This window comes from Protopterus annectens, chromosome 9.part0 (assembly GCF_019279795.1).
Source record: "Protopterus annectens isolate FY-2018-M chromosome 9.part0, PAN1.0, whole genome shotgun sequence".
Taxonomy (NCBI): Eukaryota; Metazoa; Chordata; order Ceratodontiformes; family Protopteridae; genus Protopterus; species Protopterus annectens.
In genome coordinates, this window is record NC_056743.1 from 1,038,265,188 (window position 1) to 1,038,286,826 (window position 21,639).

Genomic DNA, 21,639 nt, shown 5'->3' on the forward strand with positions numbered 1-21,639 from the left:
TAGACAAGGATGGGGATACCAAGTGGTGTTGGGGAGGGACTCTGTGGAGACCATTTGCCTAGGGCACCAGTTGACCAAAGGCCATCCCTACATATATGCAGAAATTGGTGTAGGTTTATTAACACAAATCTTATGTACACTGCAGAGTAAGAAAAGTATCAGAAAAACATGAACACATTTCTTATATAACTTTTTTATTAGGTATACTTCCTTTTGCTTGAATGTATACATTTGTGTGTGTGTGTGTGTGTGTGTGTGTGTGTGTGTGTGTGTGTGTGTGTGTGTGTGTGTGTGTGTGTGTGTATCTGGGAATTTATGTGGTCATGCCTTTCTCATTTAGCAGGCAAGGTAATTGGTCTAAGTCACACAGGCTTTGTGCATTCTGTAACAGTTTCTCCTCCCATATGACAACTTGTATTCCACCCCAAACAAGATAAAAAGGCAGGAATGTATTTCAAAGTCAGAAGGACAGTCTCCTTCCTTGTGCTTATTTCTTCCACATTGTTTATTTTCTCCTTTTCATTTTTCCTCAAAGTGCGGCTGTTAACATGTCCATTAGAAGAACTCAGATAGGAGGCTTCAGTAGCATGTCTGCTGGTGGTCCCCTTAGGACTGTGCAACGTGCCGTAATAGGATCAGGTGGAGGAATAGGAGGAGGAGGTGGTGGAGGGATCACAAGCAGCACTGCTAGCTATAGTTACAGTAGCAGAGGAGGTGGAGATTCTTCTCTGTTTGGGAAGTTTGGTGGTATATATGGTAGCACTCCAGGAGGATTCCAATCAAGTGCTGCATTCAGTGGAGGGCTAGGTGGAGGAGCTGGTGGTGGTGGAGGTGGTGGATTTGGTGGTAGTAGTGCATCATTTGGTGGCTTTGGTGGTTTCAGTGGTGGTGGTGGTGGTGGTGGTGGTGGTGGCGGCTTTCCACTGATCACTAATGTGAGTATTAATAAAAGCCTGTTGGCACCCCTGAACCTGGAAGTTGATCCAAGGATTGGTGAGCTCAGAACTCAAGAAAAGGAGGAGATCAAAACTCTCAACAACAAGTTTGCAGGTTTCATTAACAAGGTAAGACAACAGTTAATGTATCATATTTGTTTTGCAATATTTTGTGAGAATCATGTTTTCATCCTCTCCATGACAACTGAAAATGTGGCATAAAATTTGATATTACTGCATACTGATGGAATTTTAATGTTGTAAATGTTGCTTTCAGGATCTTTACTTAGGCTTTTTGTTAACAAGATCACATCTTAAAATAAAAAAATGTTATTTGCAAAGATATATGGTTTGTCTGTGAGGTGCAGTACATTAACTTGATTTCTGGGGTCCCAGGTTCGTTCCTTGGAACAGACAAATGCAGTACTGAGAACTAAATGGGAGTTGCTGCAGCAGCAATGTTCTGGAGGATCAGGGACGGGAGGTAGGAACGATCTTACTCCTGTCTACCAAGCTTATATCAGCAACATGAAAAGAAATATTGATACCTTGATGAGCGATAAGGGCAGACTGGAAAATGAGCTTCAGAACATGCAGGGATGTGTTGAAGATTTCAAGTCCAAGTAAGTGACTACACTATTATTTGTATAGCCTATATTTTCTTTGCTGTATTTCAATTCATGAAAAGGTGTTTTTAATGGTTTTTAGAATAAGCCACTGATATTTCTTATTCTACTTTGAAAATCTCCAGAAAAGAAGAATATGAAAATCGTCTGAAAATAAGAATAATTATACTAATCTTAAATTTTCTCCTGTGAGAAGTAGTCTTACTCATATCTGTACGTTTAGCAAAACACAGCTCTATGTGCTTAAGAACTGTGTTCACAAAACTAAAGTAGCTGAGTTCTGTTTATGATATCACAGGTCTGTTGCCAAGATAATAATTACAGTCATTTACACACAGAACTTTTGCTGTAACTAAGTTAAAATGGTTTAATATGTTTGTCTCCCAAAGATTAACAGTGATAAAAAAGAAAAATTATTCCTTAAAATGTTTGTTAAGAACAGAAGTCTCATAAAATCCTGCCTTTGCAAGGTTTCTTCAGGGTTTCTTCAAATGTAATCCAAAGGTTTTCAAATTCCATAAAGTAACAAACATGATATGAAAGCAGAAACACAACAAAGAGCTATTTTATATATTATTCAGGCTAAATATATGTATGCATATGATGCATGGAACTATAACTTCAGAATAAACAGTGCAATATTACCTGAATAAAGAAAATTCAGAATTTATGAAGAAAAAACTCCAATGCATGTAAATTAGATAGAAAAAAGGAAGCTTTTGTTACTTCCCCTGAATGCTTGTGCACTCAAAACTGTGTTTCCATATACTTTATAATGTGAAGAAACCACACACTGGAAGACTCACCACAGCACAAAATCCTGTAACAATCCTATAAAGATTTGAAAATCCAACTTGTAAAATTCAGTCTTTTATTGAAAGTACAGCACACAAGGAGATAAGAAACAGTGAGTTTTTTAATGCAGGTTAATTAAGCAATTAAGCAATTAAATGCCTAAAGACACCATACATACTTTGATGTCATTAATGAAATGCTAAATATTAGTAGCACAGCCCCAAAACCTATATATATATATATATATATATATATATATATATATATATATATATATATATATACTCTGTACAGATCTATAACATATATAAACTACAAACAACGGACGTAGCATATATATTTAAAAGATGAATAATAAAATGCATAATTTATATAAAAACCATGATGAAATCAACAAAAACTATCATACACATGATAAACCATATAGGCATAAAAATCATGGCTGCAGAAACAAATAAAAACCTTCTAATCCACTAAGGGTCTAAAATGTAGAGGGTGAATAAGGCAGGTGCTACCTGCTCTTAAGCACTGATCTAAGGGATACATATTGATTAATGCCCGGTGGTAGATTTCAATGCTCTCCAATAAATTCATGTGGTCACCCCCTCTATTGCTGTGTTTAACTATTTGTAGGACTCTAAAATTAAACATGTGTGTGGTGTAGAAGAAGGGTCTTCTCCAAATAAAAGAAGATGTTGTCTGTGGCCCAATATATATTTTTGTGCATCTTGGGGAGGCCCTTTATTATAGGTATTTGTACACTCTCTTTATGAAAAAAGTTGAATAAATCTATATCAAGTTGTCGACACATGAGCATGTCATATACGCAATCATCTATCGCTTTATGGAACTCATGCAAAATGTCAAGAGAAATCAGTCTGTATGTTTTATCATCAGCAAGCATATCTAACATATAGGAAACATAATTTTCAGTATCAAACAATACAAACCCCCCTCCCTTGTCAGCCGGTCTAATGGTTATTGAATCATTCTCTATTAAGGATTTCAAGGCCAGACTTTCACTTTTACTCATATTATAGTATGTGCATTTCTTTTTGCTACCATAAAAATAACCATAGAGATCATGTTCACATACTCTAACAAAACATTCTAAATGAGGTGGAAGGGGGGGAGAAAAAACACTTTTAGCTTTGAACAATGAAACAACACATTGCTTACTGATATCAGCACCATCTTTGTTGCCAAACATCAATTTAAGAGCCACATTTCTTGCAAAGAGTCTAATGTTCACACATACTGTGTGTAAATCACTTCCTTGGGAAGGTATAAAAGTGAGTCCTTTGTTTAAAAGAGATACATCTGAATGAGACAATACTGACCTTGACAAATTAAAAAACAAACAGTCTATTGTCTGCGACGCTGCCTGTGTTGTGTTCCTTCTTCGGAGTCTTTTCTCTTTCGTTTGTCCCAACTGTTCACACGCCCTCTTCTTTCTCTCTGCTCATTGTCCCCTTTTAAAGGCAAAACTTTGGGTGTATTTCTAAAAATAAGAATAATTATACTAATCTTAAATTTTCTCCTGTGAGAAGTAATCTTACTCATATTTGTAAGTTTAGCAAAACACAGCTCTATGTGCTTAAGAACTGTGTTCGCAAAACTAAAGTTGCTGAGTTCTGTTTATGATATCACACGTCTGTTTCCAAGATAATAATTGCAGTCATATATACACACAGGGCATTTGATGTAACTAAGTTAAAATGGTTTAATATATTTGTCTCCCAAAGATTAACAGTGATAAAAAAGAAAAATGATTCCTTAAAATATGTTAAGAACAGAAATCTGATAAAATCCTGCCTTTGCAGTATTTCTTCAGGGTTTCTTGAAACTTTATCCAAAGGTTTTCAAATTCCATAAAGTAACAAACATGATATGAAAGCAGAATCACAACAAAGAGCTATTTTATATATTATTCAGGGTATGTATGCATATGATGCATGCAACTATAACTGCAGAATAAACAGTGCAATATTACCCGAATAAAGAAAATTCAGAATTTATGAAGAAAACAAAACTCCAATGCATGTAAATTAGATAGAAAAAAAAAGGAAGCTTATGTTACTTCCCCTGAATGCTTGTGCAGTCAAAACTGTGTTTCCATATACTTTATAATATAATTATTTTGTTAACTCTTCACACTGGATGAGACAGAAAGATCAAACTTAGGTTCATAGGTTCATAGGTTCATACTAGGCTATCTGCCCTAGGGCATTTATAAGCCTAGCCAGAGTGTGTTTGGCTTTCGCCACCCATTTTAAATTAATTTTGCTATGCCTTTTTTGAGGTTAGTATACTGTGCCTCTGTCTAACAGTGACACAGAAGTGATAGCCGGGGTAAACCTATGATCTCCCATCCACTCATCAAGATTCCTCTTGAAGAGAGTCAATGTGGGACTCTGCCTAACCTGGACTGGGATTTTATTCCAGAGTGAAGGGAGCCTCTGGGTTATGAATCTGTCCCTCCAGCATGTCCTATTTATTTCAGTACTGAGCGATGGGATTTGGATTTTCTGAGGTGCAGCATGTCCATTAATTCCGGGTTGGACATGGCTTTATACGTCAGGCACAGATCGCCTCTGAGCAGGCGGTATGCCACTGAGTAGAGCTGGAGTTTCTTTAACCGGGCAGCATATTGCATCTGTTTGAGCCCTTTGATCCTCTTGGTGAGGTACTTTTGGGGTCTTTCCAGTTGCTGCAGGTGTCTGGTAAGGTACATCCCAAAAGGGACATTGTACTCAATTATGGGCCTGATGAGGGATGAGTAAAGAGGTCGATGACCTCCCTGATCTAGATGTGAATCCCTTCATGATTAGGTGGGCTATATAAAATGTTTTTCTAACCACTTTGGCCACGTGGTTGTCAAATGAGAGATAGCTATCAACTTGGGTCCCCAGGTCCCTAATTACTTCTTCTGTACTTAATGGATTACCACCTATGTGGTCATTTATTTTTGCCAAAGGTGATGACTATACACTTTTTGGCGTTTAGCTTGAGGCCATGGCTGTGGCACCAGTTGTCTGTTTCTATGAGGCCCTTTTGGAGGATGCTTGTGTCAGCTGGAGAGTTGATTATGGCGCCCAGTTTGCAGTCATCTGCGAACTTGGTCGGTGGCCTGTACGCCGAAAATATATACCGAACAAGAGAGGTCCCAGGACTGAGCCTTGTGGGACGCCACTTGTAACTGGTTTGGAGTCTGACATGGCTCCAGCAATTCTAACCGTGTGGGTTCTGTCCTTGAGCCAGTTTGCAACCCATCTAGTGACATAGGGGTTTATATTTAAGCTGGTGAGCTTATCTATAATGCCGTGGGGTATTGTATCGAAGGCTTTTGCGAGGTCCAGGTAGGCTGTGTGGACCACCTTCCCCTCGTCAATGGCCTTGGTGACTGTTTCAAAGAAATCGACCAGGTTTAAGAGGCAGGATCTGCCCTTAACAAAGCCAAACTGGGTAGGATCCAGTGTCTGTAGGTCCCCAATATCTTTATTTATGAGGTCCATGATGATCCTTTCCATAGCTTTGCAGACCAAGCTAGTCAGGCTTATGGGGTGATAGTTTCCAGGATCCGTTGAGGCACCATCTTTGTGGAGAGGGACCACTCTTGCTGTACGCCACTCTTTGGGTACATATCCTGTAGTAAGGCTAAGATTGAACAGTAGTTTTATGTTTGGGTTTAGCTCTTCTTGGAGTTCATGTAGGACGCAGCCCAGGACACCATCTGGTCCCATTGATGCTGTGTTTTTTGCTTTGGAGAGGGTGGTCTTACCTGAGCATCTGAGATGTCAGGGGGGCAGCACTCTGTTGGGATAGATATTTGCCCTTTTGGTGGGGAGAGGGGGTAGAAGTTTGCACTGAACCTGTCAGCTAGGATGTTGGCAATGTCTGTGGGCTCGGTGTATTTTTTGTCATTTTGGACTAATTCTGAGCATATCTGGGAATTCCCACCCAGGTTCCTAACATAACTAAAGAAAGCCTTGTGATTATCCTTAGTGTCCTGTGCAATTTTTCTCTCGAAGCTGGCCTTAGACGATTTTATGAGTCCGTAGTTTTTGCTAATACTGATCAGAGATGCCTTCCCTTTTGGGATTTTGTTCTATCATGTAGTAGCTTCCTCCTTCTATTGTATAGTTTGTTTATGGCTGGGGTCCACCAGACAGGACGTCTGCCTTTGGAGGATTGGGTCTTGGTTTTATTTAGGATTGCATGATCCATGCATTCCTGAAGGTGTTCATAGAATGCGTTTATAAAGGATTCTGCGGTCTGGGCGTATTTTCCACAGGCCGGGGCTTTGAAGGATTTCGCCTTGGTTTTGAGGCGTGTGAAATTTGCTTTAGAGAAGTTTTCACTGTGGTTTTCTGGGCAGGGGGTGGGGTCGGGATGTGAATATCCAGTGAGATTAGTTTATGGTCTGATCTTACCAGTGAGGGATACACTTCTGGTCTGGAGCATAGTGTCCCCATGTTGGTGATGATCAGGTCCAGTATGTTTTCCCCTCTTGTGGGAGTGGTAACAAGTTGTTCCATAACATTTGAGTTTATAAATTCTAGGAACCTTTGGACTAGGGTGTTGGAGCTAGAGTAATGCTCCCAGTCTATGTTTGGGTAGTTGAAGTCGCCCAATATAATGATGTTTGGAGAGACCTTCATATTTTCCAGTATTCTCAGAAAGGCCAAGTGGGGTTCCTGTGTTTGGGGGGGTGGTCTGTAGCAGGCTATAAACTGGAAGGCAGTTTTACCCACAGTTAGTTGCACATGGATAGTCTCTGATGCTTGCTGTGCCACCAACCTGGAGGTGTGGGTATCTTTGGCGAATATTGATACTCCCCTCCTTTGTGGTTCGATCCAAGTTTTGGGGCCGAAAAGCATGGTATGAGGTATAACCTAGTAGTGCTGGGGTGCTCTCGGGAGCCTTGAACCTGGTTTCTGTTACTTCACAGATATCGATGTTCTCCATGCTAAGGAGAGTTTCGAGTGCGTGCATCTTGAGGTTTAGACTTCTGGCGTTGAGTAGCATTACTCTTAGTTTCTTATCCCTTGTGATACCTATGGAGGTGGGTTTGTCTTTTGAGCCTTGCCTAAAAAAGGCACTATGGGGGTAGCAAGAGCCTTTGCCAATATCCGAAAGCCCAGGGGTGACAGGTGCAAGCCATCCCTAGCGAAGCATTGTGGCTTGTCGAGCATGTCATCCCAGGCTGACAGGCATTGGATCCCCTTTGAATGACACCAACACTTAAGCCAATTGTTGAAATTGATCATCTTGTCTTCATATTGTGGCATCATTCTTGGTGAGGGTAAGATGCTACTCAAGGTCAGGGTCATACCGGCCTGGGCTACATGCTCAGAGAGCTCCTCTATGTCCCTTTTCATGTAGTCCAGGGAGGTACGTCTCAGGTCATTCACACCAGCATGGACAATGACTGAGTCATATTTGTACTTGCCTTGGAGTGACCTGAGTTCTTGTGTTATGTGGCGGATCCTAGCGCCCGACAGGCAGCTCACCGTGACCTTCTCCTTGTTCAGCCTGGTGAGCGGGATGTCAGTGTGCCTGACGATAGAGTCACCTATTACAAGTGTATCAGGTGTGTTGTTTAGCCTTAAGGGCTGTGACTGTTCAGCACACTGGTTTTGTGAGCTATGTGTTGCACGTGTTTTGTTTTGGGGTAATGGTTGCTTGGGTGTCTGCTTTGGAGGTCTCTGCTGCTTAGGCAGATTTTTATTTAGAGCCTCCGAGTATGTTTTTGTGTGTTTATGTGTTTGGTTTGTTGTCGTGGTAGGTCTATGTGAGACTGGAATTGTAGTGAGTGTGGTTTCCTTCTCCTCCTGACTGGTTATGCCAGTACTGAGAGAGCTTAGCCTCCAGTTTGGCTATATGGTTGCATCTCTCACATGTGTTGGAATTTGTTGGGAGGAGGAGAGGGTTGTCTGTGTACATGAGGCAGTTGTAACATTGCCTCAAGATTCCCAGATTCACCAGCTGGACCGGAAAGGAGATTGACAACTGACCTTTGGACATGCTAGAATAGTACTGGGAATTCCTTTATAATTGAAAAAATGGGCCAATGGGGAACAAAGTACTCAAGGGGAGTTTGTGAGGGCTTTTATTTTTTTAGAGCTGACTTATATAATTGCTTTAGTGAGCAAGTGCCAGGTAACTTAAATGCAATGTGTTACAGGTAACTTAAATGCAATGTGTTACAGGTAACTTAAATGCAAAAACGACAAACAGTAACTTTCTTTCAAGTGAAACAAGGAAATAAGTACAGTAAGCAATGCAGATATCGCTAGGGATCCACAGATATCTGCTAAAATATTTGCTTGACAGATATCCAGTATAGAACTATACAAAATACTGAGGAATGTCTGTAAAGCATTTTCAACAATGTACCACTAATCTGCAGATCATAAATTAAGTAAATTAATTACTTCTACTGTTAATTAAACTACTAAAATGCCATATTTACCACAAACATAAACTGGTTAGAAACTGTAAAAAAAACTTTCTAAAATGCCATGTTTATTTTAAACATAAACTGGTTGAAAAATGATAAGCGTGCTTCCTTTCCCATCAGAATACCTGCAAAATATGTCACTATTTATAATTATTATTATTTATTGTTCTACCTGACTGTTTTTGGTTATGAACGTTTATCTGAAAATAATATGAACAGGAATTGTACTACCAAACTTAGCTCCATATTAATTTACAATAGAGTGGTTCATTCCATTAATGTTATGTTACCAAATTATTTCAAAGTACAAAGACTGGATTTTGATTGTCAAGTCAACATAAATCTCTTTAGTTGACATTTTTGTTCTGTGCTTGTTTCCTTAGCTCAACATTTTTAATGTAATATAGGTGTTTGAAAGTTTTATTGAACATATTCTTCAGAATATTATAAAAATCTAAAAGAGATGAATTCTGTGTTTTAGGAATGCAAATCTTTGAAGCTGGAATGCTTTTTTCCAGTACATTATAAGACAGCAAGAGATGTCTTCTCTAATTTGAAGAAAAGCTATTTATTTTTCCTGTGACTTGCAGATCATAGTAGGGTGTATGGTAGAAGTATAAAGCATTTAGGAAATTAATGATATTTATGTATATATTATTTACTCAAACCTGCCAGAATATCTAGCTGCAGCACACATTTTTTTTCAAGTAGTTCTGTCATAAGCCACAATCAACAAACTATACTATACTGTATAACAATGCTACTACTCAAATGCCCTTGGCAAAAGTGAGAAAAAAATGTTGTTAATTCATAGTGTAAGACCCTTGGTCTATAAATGAGCTGTTTACTTATCTGAATAATACTGGACAACATGAAAACATGTCATACACATATGATCTTTGGAACACAACTATTGATATCTGCGTGATTGAAATTATGTCATAGCTAATCATTATTTTAAGCTTTCCCAGCAATGCATATAAAGTGTAGAACCTGAAAAGGTTTACCCGTGTAAGATGCAGAGGAATATCTGTGTGTGTGTGTGTGTGTGTGTGTGTGTGTGTGTGTGTGTGTGTGTGTGTGTGTGTGTGTGTAAGTTAAATGTGTTTACGTCTATCATTGACATACACATATAGATGCCCACGCAGACACACATACATCATGTTTACTTTAGCTTTTTACTACAATACTACAACTCATGGGATAAGAACCCTGGTCATATGCTCTAGAAAGGTTTCAGTTAAAAATCATATTTGCAGAGACTGATGAGGGATGTGAGCTGATCTGATCACTACTGCGGTTTTACTCTAGAGACAATACTGCTGCTTTGAAAATATGTGAGAAAGATGTTCAGATGTAGGAAAGAGAACAATTACAAAGGCAGTTGGTGTTAGCAGGTGATGCCTTAACTTTTATCAACAGCTGCCATGTTATTTAAAGCTTAATTTTCCTGATGTTTAAAGGAAGGGGGTTCAATTGTCTTCCTAAGCCAGAGGTATGTCATCCCCATACATAAAACCCTGACCAAAGTTCTATGACAATTTGGATTGTAGGAAAGCAGACAGAAGGACTGAATGTCTAGGATTTCTGTATGTACTCTGATATAAAACTGAAATGAGCATTGTTAGCATCCTGTTTGGTATGTTATTGCTAACGTCATTGCATGCATCTTTATTTAATTATTAATTTGATATAATATACAGATATAAGCATGTCATACATGAAGGGGTACTTACATATTACAGCAACCAGATTCCGAGCAAGAGAAGCAGCTCATTTCCAAGCCATTCTCCTGCCTGAATGTGTCAATATATATACGTTGCCAAGGTTTTGAAAACAATTTGACATGTAAATGTGAGAAAATACTTGTTTTCTTTAGAAAAGTAAAGTAGGCACCGCCTGTCATTCGTTTCAAGTGTGCGGGATTTTGTATTTAATCATTGGTCTTCAAAGAATGCATGCCAATACAAAACACGTTGTTCTGTTCACTTTGTAAGTGAACTACTGTAATATTTACAAGTCGTCCTTTGATTTTACCTGCACATACATGACTGAAACTCCTCACGCCAAGCCACCCCAATGTGAGGAATTACTTGCTTTTTTTCAGACAAGTAACTACGGGCCACCTGTCATACCTTTCAAGTCTTCGGGATTTAGCATTTAATCATTCCTCTTCAGAGAATGCATGCCGATACGAAACAATCATTCTGTTCACTTTGTAAGTGAACTACTTTAATATTTCCAAATAAGTGCACATATATAAGTGAAACTCTTTGAGCCAATCCACCCATTTCAGGGACTGACTCTTGGATTTTTTTTTGGGGGGGGGTGTATGAATGTGTACAGCATGACCCTTCAGGCTGTGGATCCCCATGGAAAAGCCCCTAGATATCCATTGAAGAAGGATTTTAATGAAATACATTTTCACTGCTCTGCTTTTAGTATTTGTTCTGAAAATCTAATATGCATTTGAATGTATTTGGAGCAGAAAATGTCCTGTCCATGATGAAACTGGCCTATGAAGACATGCTTGAAATGTGGTTGCGATAATACGTAAGTACCCATGTAGGTTATAAAGACAACTATCGATGTGTAAAACAGACAAATACAAAGAAAGACTACAAATGTACAAAACACAACGAGCAAAGTGCCAATGGTGATAAACTGCGTAAATTACTTTTTACATGAGTAGAGTTTATATGAAAAACAAAATGTACATACTTGTAGAAATATAATTATACAATAAACACTATGTTGTATTACAAAACTGAGGTACAGTTCATAAAGGGAAAAAAAATAAAAGATGAAAGAGAAGAGAAAAATAATGCAACCAGTATGAAGATGTGTAACACTCACATCATGAAGAATTAAATAGATTGCCTGAAAAGGCTTAGACTGGAAAGATTTTGTCTTTGAGAGGAAATACAGTTCCAGAAGGTGAATTTGTAGTGCTTATTGAATAAGATTGTCTCAGTAATAAATTAGCCTTTAAGATGTACCCTGTGGAGTAACTTACAAACAAAGACAGCAAAGAATTTAGTGCATTCAGCAATACAAAACATGTTAGTTTAGGTGAGAATCTGTCAGCGGTGGGTATGCTAATCAGAAAGATTTATGAAACAAAAAAACTTTGATTTGAATGCAATGCAATAAAGAACAATATTTGTTGAACAAAAACAAGGTGAGAAGGGGAAGGAGATATTCCAGTTTGGGCATTAGGCTACATTTAGCAATTGATGTAAGGAAATCAAGGGTAATAGACCCCTTAAGCCTAGGGCATAGTGTAGGTAGAAACAACTTTTCATGCAAACCAGCACCAGAATAGTGTTGTGACTCTGATGTGTGAGCTCTTCAGATGTGGGAATATGGGCTATGCAGTATGCATCTTCCCAATAACATTGGGTTTTATCATATCCAAATGTCCTAAAGTGGAAGACTAATACAGTGATTATGTAATACTGACATAGCAGCAGAAGGTCACTAAGATGAAAGGCTCACAGCAATCCTATCCTGTCTAGAGGTGGTAGATGGCAGGGACAAAAAATGGAAGACAGAAAACTGATTTCAGACATGATCTATCAATCTTTCTCATCATACCTTTGCTGTTTTGCATTCATGAATATAGATTTCCAGCCACATGAACTTGCACATGTATTCAGGACTGATACATTATGTGAGCAGTGTTTTGTTTTCTGCCTGAACAATACTGCATTCCATAGTCTGTAATGGACCAGTTCATCTGGTGCAGATTCAATTTCTTCTGGAACATTAACCTCTTACTGTCATATCCCAATTGAACAGCACACCTGACAAGACAACATCTGGGCTCACAGCACTGCCAGAAGACATAACTGTAGCTCAGTAAACATTTAAAGGAAAATCTGAAACAAGGCCAATATGATGCACTTTTTCATGTACTGATATAGTAATTTTGCTGATAAGGATATTTTGCATGGATAGAACTTCTATTGGATTATCAGGTTTGTAAATTCTTTCTTCTGCACTCTACATGCCCACTGCCTTTATTCATTCTTCATTTGAACTCTCTACCACAGCCCTCATAGCTCATACGTAGCTCCACAAATCTTTGCACACCTGCAGAATTTTCATATATAATATTCTCTGCATAGCTTCCATTATCTATGCAGAGTTCTCTAGCTCTGGTACTTATCACAGTATGCTACTCATTGGCAGAATGATATGAGACCTTCAGTCCACATCCTCAGCAAACAATCCACTAGTGCATGGACCACTGACACAACATGGTTGCAGTATGAGACATAATTAGACTTAAGGCAGAAGATAAACCCCTGTCTCTGGCATTTATCATGGTATGATATTCACTGGTAGAATGATCTATGTCCTTTAGCCCACATTCTCAGCAAACAATCCAGTAGTGCATGGACCACTGGCATACATGCTTGCAGTATGTGACATAACTAAGTTTAGGGAAGATGATAAACCGCTGTGTGCTTCTTATGTCTCATTATACAAGGACCACCCATTAATATTCCAAAATGTGCATGCTGATTGGTCAGCATGCACATTGTAAATCAGAGTTATACTAATGAAAAAAGGTCCGGTCGCCCGGACTTTTTCCATTAGTATAAGTCTTTTTTGCAGCAACGGAGAACACAAGATCTCTGTTGCTTTTTACACACTGTCTTGCTATGTTAAATGAGTTTAACATAGCAAGACAGCTTTAAAAAAAGTAACAGAGATCTTTCTATCTCCGTTGCTTTTATTAAAGGTGTCTCGCTATGTTAAATGGGTTTAACATAGCGAGACAGATTTAAAAAAAGCAACGGAGATTCTCCATTTCTTTTTTTAAAGCTGTCTCGCTATGTTAAACTCCTTTAACATAGCGAGACAGTTTGTAAAAAGCAACGGAGATGTTGCTTTCTTCATTGCTTCTGCACACAGCTCTGATGTACTGCGTAAGCATAGACATGCGCAGTACATCAGAACTGCCGCAGAATATCAGACAGCTACGGAAGGCAGTAAGGAGGCATTATACATTGCCATTATTTAAGAAAAATAATAATTTTTTTTCTAAAATAATGTCATTGTATAATAGCAATAACCAACTTCTGGCTTCGCCCTCATGACCAAACCACACCAAGGTGGGTAAATCCAGCATTACCCACACATAGGCGTGGGCTATTACTATAATACTCCATACCTGCACAAACTTGCTTTTTTTTTTGTATTCAGATCTACCTCTCTCCTATCGTCCCATTTTGTATTACTAGATTGCTTGAAAGATTACACTTACCTGATGATTAATATTGTTGTTATCAGCAATTGGGCATGCTTTAAATTCCAGCATTTTTTTTTCATATTCTGAACAGACATAATGCCTTTAAACATTTCCATTCATATTTAGTTAATGGGATTTCTGTGTATGTTTTCAATATTGTTCCACCTAAAGCCACATACATTTCCTCTCTATTTGCCAATCTAATACCATTTCAAAGGCCTTGTTGATTTTAGAAATATTATTGTATATTTCTTACCTGCTTCAGCTGTGACCCAGTCCCAGAAAATGAACAAAATGCTCCTGAACAGAGTTTGTGCTCATCTTTCGGGTAAGTTACAAGTGAAAATACAGCTGTTACCACATCGATGAATGCAAGAACAAACATAACTTTCTATGGCACCATTCCACAGATTAAGGAACAGGAACACGCATATTCGCAGAAACAAGTACACTCACAAAGACACACACACACACACACACACACACACACACACACACACACACACACACACACACACACACACACACACACACACACACACACACACACACACACACAAAGGAATACATTAAAACATTTATATTAAAAACGTAATAGCTTTGTTAAAACCCTCAAACCCTGCAACCCCCCCTAAGAGTTATTGGATGTCTGATAACCTAATGTTTAATGTCTTTGATGCATTCACTCATCAGCATCCTGAGCTACTGTTAACATGTATCCTCTTCCTTTTTTATTTTTATTTATTCTTTAGTAACCTCATACTACCAGCCCAGTCCACAGTGTACCATGCTCAACCAGGATTCCAATGGGGAGGTAGGGTTACTGATTCTTCCAGCAATCCTATTCCCCCCACTGGACTCACTCCAGTAATGCTGGGTCAGTCATGGAATCTAAGGGTGTCCTAGGGGCTCTGCAGTCTGTGCTTCTGTCTGGGAGGTTTTTCTTATATGTGTCCTACCCTCTCCCTTTCTCCACCACCTACACTTGTCTACATCTGAGAGTACCTCACTCTTTGGACCATGCCTCCCCTTAGGGTGTTTCATTGACAAGCACCCTCCCACCAAGGACAAGCATGCCCAGCTCTTTGTGTAGCTCTAGCTGTCACCCAATCCACTCATTGAACCTGGATTGCCTGGGTTGTAGTCAGCGCTTTATCCCTCTGTGCCACTGGAGCAGGTAACATAAATCTTCTTCAGTAAGTTTTGGGTAATTATGGCTGTTTCATTATTACATCTTCCTGACTACCACACTGGAATTTTCTCCTCATGTTTTTGTGAAAGAAGAGGTGAATACTGTATTTAATATCTTTGTTCAGTACTTGCGTCCTTATACTTTTTTGCTGCCTTCTTTAGATAGCTCAGTCTCTGTGGCCATTTCACTGAAGCTCTCTTTCTCTGCCTTCTTAACTTATTACCTGTGTAACTGCTTTTTTCAGGGGGGTGCATTCTACTGCCACTTACAGATTTGCACTTCTTCTATATGGAGACATTAATTCCCCCTTATGCCTCCCCTAAAAATGGACAGTGAGTTCAGTGGGACTACCAGGATAACAAATTGCAAATCCACATCAATCTACATTTTTTTACAGCCTGGGTGCCTTATTTTTACCTTTCCTATGTTCATCTGCACCTTTCACTATGTGCTGTGTTAGCTTCTTTTCCCTTGTCAAATTCTTCATCTACTTCTTTGTCCAGTAAGGAGATGTCTTTGTATCATATTACTTCCCTACCCTCTCTTTCTCTTTGAACTAATATATCCTTCCAGTTCCTGAACTTTTACAATAGCATACCTCCCTTCTGTGTTGCTACCTGGTTTGACAAGTAGTAGATCAAGGTCTAATTTTCTAAATTACCGTGTTATGCCCTTGCTTCAATAACCTGCCCTGCTCTATTCCTTTTCAGTGAATCAAGAAACCATATCAACTATTACAGTGTCTAAATCCTGCTCATTATCCATTCTGTCTGCCAATGTCTTCACCATCTTCTCCCTCCCATTGTCTACCAATAATTCTTATGATGTTTACATTCTGCTTTTCTTACTACTGATTTCTTAACAAAGCAGAACTACTCATTCTGAAGACTCAAGTGAAGTGACAAATGTGAAATGCATATAAACATAAAAATCTAAATTTGACATTTAACTAGAACTCACTACAATGCAGTTTACTGCCAGATTGTTAAGACCCATTGTCATTTCTACTGTCCTCATCTTTGCACTATTCTTACTTTTGGTTACAGCTCTTTCATCATCTTTTCTTCCTGCATCTATTGAAATGTAACCTCTCATGAGCCAGAAGGCTTCTCCTGCTGACGCTTCTAACCTCAATCCATCTAATTAGCTTTTCTCTTCATCCTCCAGTTACTTTACCATGTATCACTTCTAAATGTAACATATTCCATAGCTGCATGACTAAGGTCTATATTTCTATTCAGAGAACTAATATTTTAGCAAGCCCTTGACCAATATTCTGTACAGTTCTTTTTGTGAACAACCTCCTTAATCTTCCCTACACAGAGCATGAAGGTATAGAGCATGGGTATGTAACCATTAGAGGAGCCAGGAGTCTCTTATGCCTTTCAGCTTCTCCTGTTAGGGGTCACTACAGCAGATCACTGGTCCGCAGACTGACTGGCAGTGGAGTTTTTATGGTGTCAAGTTGCCAGCCTGGTGCCCAGTCTTCATGGAAGGCACATAGACAGACCTACTGCATGTCTCTGAAACTCAGTCGACTGCAGGGAGAACATGAAGATTCTGCACAGAAAGCACACCAGCCAAGAATAGAACCGGACAACCTCTTACTGTGAGATGACAACACTAACCAGTGCAACAGCGCAGCTGACTAGCAGTCCCTAATGTACCAATAAAAAGAAGTTATGTTCTTACCATAATGTTCCATCTATGTTGTTCATCTTCATTCATTCATTACTGATGGGTGTCAGTTCCGTCCTCGGAACCAAATCAACCTTGTAACAAGCTCGTGCCAGCCAACAAACTCTCAAGCTAAGCTTTTACCCACAATGCCCTTCTCCCTGTTACCTCAGATTGAGTTTGCTCATTATAAGTAAAGCAGAGGCTGTCTCTGAGCAGAAACCCTAAAGTAGGAGTAGGACCCAATTTGATCCCCCAGGAGCCTCTGGAGGGAGAAGGAGGGTGGGACGTAATGAATGAATGAAGATGAACAACACAGATGGAACGTTATGGTAAGAACATAACTTCTTTATCTGGTGTTAATCTTCGTTCATTCCTTACTGATGGGACAGAGTCCCTAGCTAGCTTTAGTCCTGAGAGGCCCTTATGGAAAAATGTTCCTGAGTACCATTGAACAAAAAGATGCTCTTCTTCTGGAGGCCAATTTCAATATGTAATGAGTGATAAAACTATAAGGGGTAGCCCAAGTTGTAGCTGCACAAATATCATTCAATGAAGCCTTTGCATGAAAAGCAACAGAAGTTGCTACTGACCTGGTAGAATGTGATCTGACTTCGCCTGGTAGAGGAATTTTATTTAGTTGGTAAATCAAGGATATACAGTTTCTCAGCCATTTGGACAAGGTTACTTTTGAGACAGGGTTTCCCAATTTCGGGCCTAAATAGGACACGAATAGCTGGTCTGATTTACATACTGACTTTGTTCTGTCCAGGTAAAAATGTAATTGTCTATGAACATCCAGCAAATGAAGACAGTACTCTCCCTTGTTTGACTAGTTGGGGGAAAAGACTGGAAGGTCAATTGCTTGGTTAATTGTCAAGTCTGAGATAACCTTGGGCAGAAAGGAAGGATTAGTCCAGAGTGATACCCTGTCTTTATGAAATACCATGTAAGGGTGTTTAATACACAAAGCCTGAAGCTCTGAAATATGTCTGGCTGATGTGACAGCTATCAAAAATAGGGATTTCCAGGACAGGAACTGAAGGTTGCAAGTGGAAGCAGGTTCAAAGGGTGAACGAGTCAGGGATTGCAGTACTATTGTTAAATTCCAAGGTTCGATGAGTTCCCTGAAGGGTGGTCTGATATGCGAAATTCCTTTTAAGAAAGCTTTGCAGAGACAATGGGAGATTAGCGATGAGTCTCAAAATCCATTATGGAAGTTTGAGATAGCAGCTAAGTGTACTTGAATGGTTGAGGCTGCTACTCCTGAATGAAGAAGACTTGATAAATAATCCAAAACCACACTAACAGGAGCTGGAAATGGGTCTAATTGTCTTTGTCATAACCAAATAAAGAACCTCTTCTACTTGCTAAGATAGATTTTCCTGGTGGATGGTTTATGTGAAGCCAGAAGGATGTTATGGACTGAGGAGGTAAGGTTATTCTGCCTGGTGATTACCGGAAGTGGAGAAACCAAGCTGTCAGCTTGAGACTGGAGGTGTTTGGGTGAGACAACCCTTGTGGGTGTGAGATCAGTTCTGGAGTTGGATTCAGAATCCATGGGTGATCTACTAGATGAGGTCAAAAGAAGGGAAACCAAACTTGTCATGGCTAGTAAGGAGCAATGGGGATTACTCTGCTTCTCAGACTAAGGGTTTTCTTTAGAAATTGGGAGATCAGGAGAAAGGGAGGGAAAGCATACAGATGTCCCGTGGGCCAATCGTGAATCAGAGCATCCCTCGGGGACTCCCCCTTTGGGGGAACTAGGGCGAAGTAGCTGCTGCATTTGTGGCTTGTTGGAGAGGCGGATAGGTCACAGCAAGGCTGGCTCCAGTGGCTGAAGATCTTTGCCGCAATAATAGGACTGAGGGACCACTTATGAGGCAGTAGGATGCATCTCAGCTTGTCCACAATCATGTTTGAACTCCTGGGAATATGCGTTACAATTAGAAAGCAGTTGGAAGCTATCATCCATTGACAAATTCTCATGGCCTCTCGACACAGTAAGAGGACTTGGTTCCCCTTGTTTGTTGATGTACCAGACTACTGACATGTTGTCTGATTGAATAGCAATTGTCCCTGATGAAAGGATGGATTGAAATGCTTGCAACACTGAAGCACCGCCCTCAGTTCTAGGACACTGATATGCAGGTGGGCCTCTATGTCTGACCAAGCGACTTGGACCATCTTCCCCTGGCAAAGCCCCCACCCTATCAGGGAAGCATCCATAGTGACTGTGGCCCTGGGTTGTTATGGGTAAAAGGGATGACTCCATTGTAGTTCGTCTGGCTTCATCCACCACATTAATTCCTGCTTGCATCACTGAGTTATTGGTATTTGAAAGGACAAGGGATGTTGTAAGGAGTACCATTAAGTTAGAAGGAGCAATTGGAGAATACTTATGTGTAGTCTTGCCAAGGACACTATGGTAATTGATGCTGCCATGGAACCCAGGAGTTGAAGGACTGTACAAGCTGGGACAAGATTTTGACAGAGTATCACCTGTATTTGGGATGACATGCAGACTCCACACAGACGGTACTGTCCTCCGCGCAGTTGAGTGGCCTCCGAAAGACATGCGTGAATGGGCGTGCCTTTGCTGAAGGTTGGGCATCAGGCTGGCAACTCAGCACCATAAAAATCGACTGCCAATCATTAGCGGACCAGAGTTCCGCTGTGGCGACCCCTAACTGGGAAAAGCCGAAAAGACAAACAACAATCACCTGTATTTGGGATCTTATCCTGTGTAGTCTGTGGTCTGGAAGAGAAACTAGGAAGAGTTTGTATTGAAAAATCACCCCGATAAATTCAAAGGATTGAGAGGGAATCAGGTTGCATTTCCCCCAGTTTACTGAGATTCCACAGATTCTGCTAGTCCGAGTGTGTAGTTAAGTGCTATCTCCAGTAGACGCTTGGGGGGCGGTGAGGAGCCAATTGTCTAGATACAGAAACCCCTAGAATCCTTGAAGTCTCAAGTGAGCTGTTACCACAGCCATGCACTTGGTGAACACTCTGGGGGCTGTAGAGAGTCCGAAAGGCAGCACACAGAATTGAAAGTGACTGGCCTCTAGCCAGAAGTGAAAAAAATCTTCTGGAGCGCTTGTCCATTTTTATGTTGTAATACATATCCTGAAGATCTATTGAGCACATCCAATTGTCTTTCTCCAAGAAAGGGAGGATAGACTGAACCGTGACCATCCGGAATTTTTCTTGTTTGACAAATTTGTTTAGGATGCTGAGATCCAGAATTGGTCTCCAGTCCCCTGTCTTCTTTGGCACTAAAAAGAATCTTAAGTAGAATCCAGATCCTATCTGTTCTGGTAGGACTATCTGGAGGACTCTTTTTTGAAGCAGCTTTTGAATTTCTAGCACTGCTGTTTCCTTTTGACTGGGTGGAATGTCGGGAATTTGACTTGGTGATTTTGGGTAAAGATTGAATAAGATGTGGTATCCTCTGGTTATGATCCGTTGCACCCATAAATCCATTGTTATTGTTAGCCAGGCAGAAAGGTGCAAGGAAAAAAAATCCCCCGACTGCTTCCAGAGGAAAAGCAAACTGGAAATATACTCAAAAGTGGGTAAAAACTAACAATACATTAAGTGAGTTTAGACTGAAAATAAGGTGAACAATTCAAGAAAAAAAACACTTTTATAAGCAACAAACTAAGTACTTAGCAGAGAGCTGGCTTGACACGACTTTATGGCTACATGGCAAACAAGATCTGAGGTAACAGGGAGAAGGGCATTGTGGGTAAAAGCTTAGCTCAAGAGTTTTTTGGCTGGCACGAGCTTGTTACAAGGCCGACTTGGTTTCGAGGACGGAACCAACACCCATCAGTAAGGAATGAATGAAGATTAACAACATCAGATCTGTCATTTGGTTAAGGTTACCTGACCTGTAAAATCCAGCTCTTGTTTTCAGACTTCATTTAAAAGGATGACCACTTCCCACACCTGGGCCATGCTTTCCTACAAATGCAACTTTTAGAAATATTACCGCTGCTCTTTCAAGGTACAATCCTTGAATTTAAAAGACTGATATATATTAATTTACCAGGAAAGTCCAATTTTCACTAGAGGCCTGTGCAGAAATGCTCCAGCTGCATGTTTTTGAAATGTGGGAGGAAACTGAAGTACCCAGAGGAAACACACAGAAGGCACCCCAGCTGAGAATTAAACCGGAGAACCTCTTGTTGTGAGGTGACAATGCAAACTGCAGCACCACTGTGCTATCCAGTATATGGCACTGATGACATGTAGTAGGTGTTTAGTAAATGGTAGGGTAATTCACTTCTGAACCAACTATGATAGTCATGTATTTCTAGTGACATCATACTCGGGGTAGGAAGGGGTGTAGTGTGAAAACTATAAAATAACTGAGCTGAAGACAGTTAATCTTTTCTATTCAAATATATTTACTGAAAAAGAATAAAAACGACAAGCGTTACCTAGCATGTTTACATGGGAAAATTTCATAAATACGAAAACATATGCCAGACAGGACATGTACACAGATTATTTTACCTGACAATTTGGTTTATATCACTTTGTATGTGCACAGAGATAGATATAATATTTCATGAAAGTTAAGTAATGTTTTTGTTATTTAGTTGTTTACAACCTAACTTGTTTTGCAACAGGTTAGAGCTGTCCTTGCCTACTCTGAAAGAATCACTGATGCTAGAATTATG

General features: G+C 39.8%; 1 protein-coding gene across 1 annotated transcript in view; it reads left to right on the top strand.

Moving 5' to 3' along the window:
* Positions 1–449: 449 nt before the first annotated feature.
* Positions 450–21,639, top strand: part of LOC122811778 (keratin, type II cytoskeletal 2 epidermal-like) — a gene marked incomplete in the record, with an annotated part of 49,841 nt that continues 28,651 nt past the window's right edge. The window contains 2 exon segments of the mRNA XM_044083838.1: positions 450–1,064; positions 1,332–1,558. Coding sequence (XP_043939773.1) covers positions 549–1,064; positions 1,332–1,558 — 743 coding nt within the window.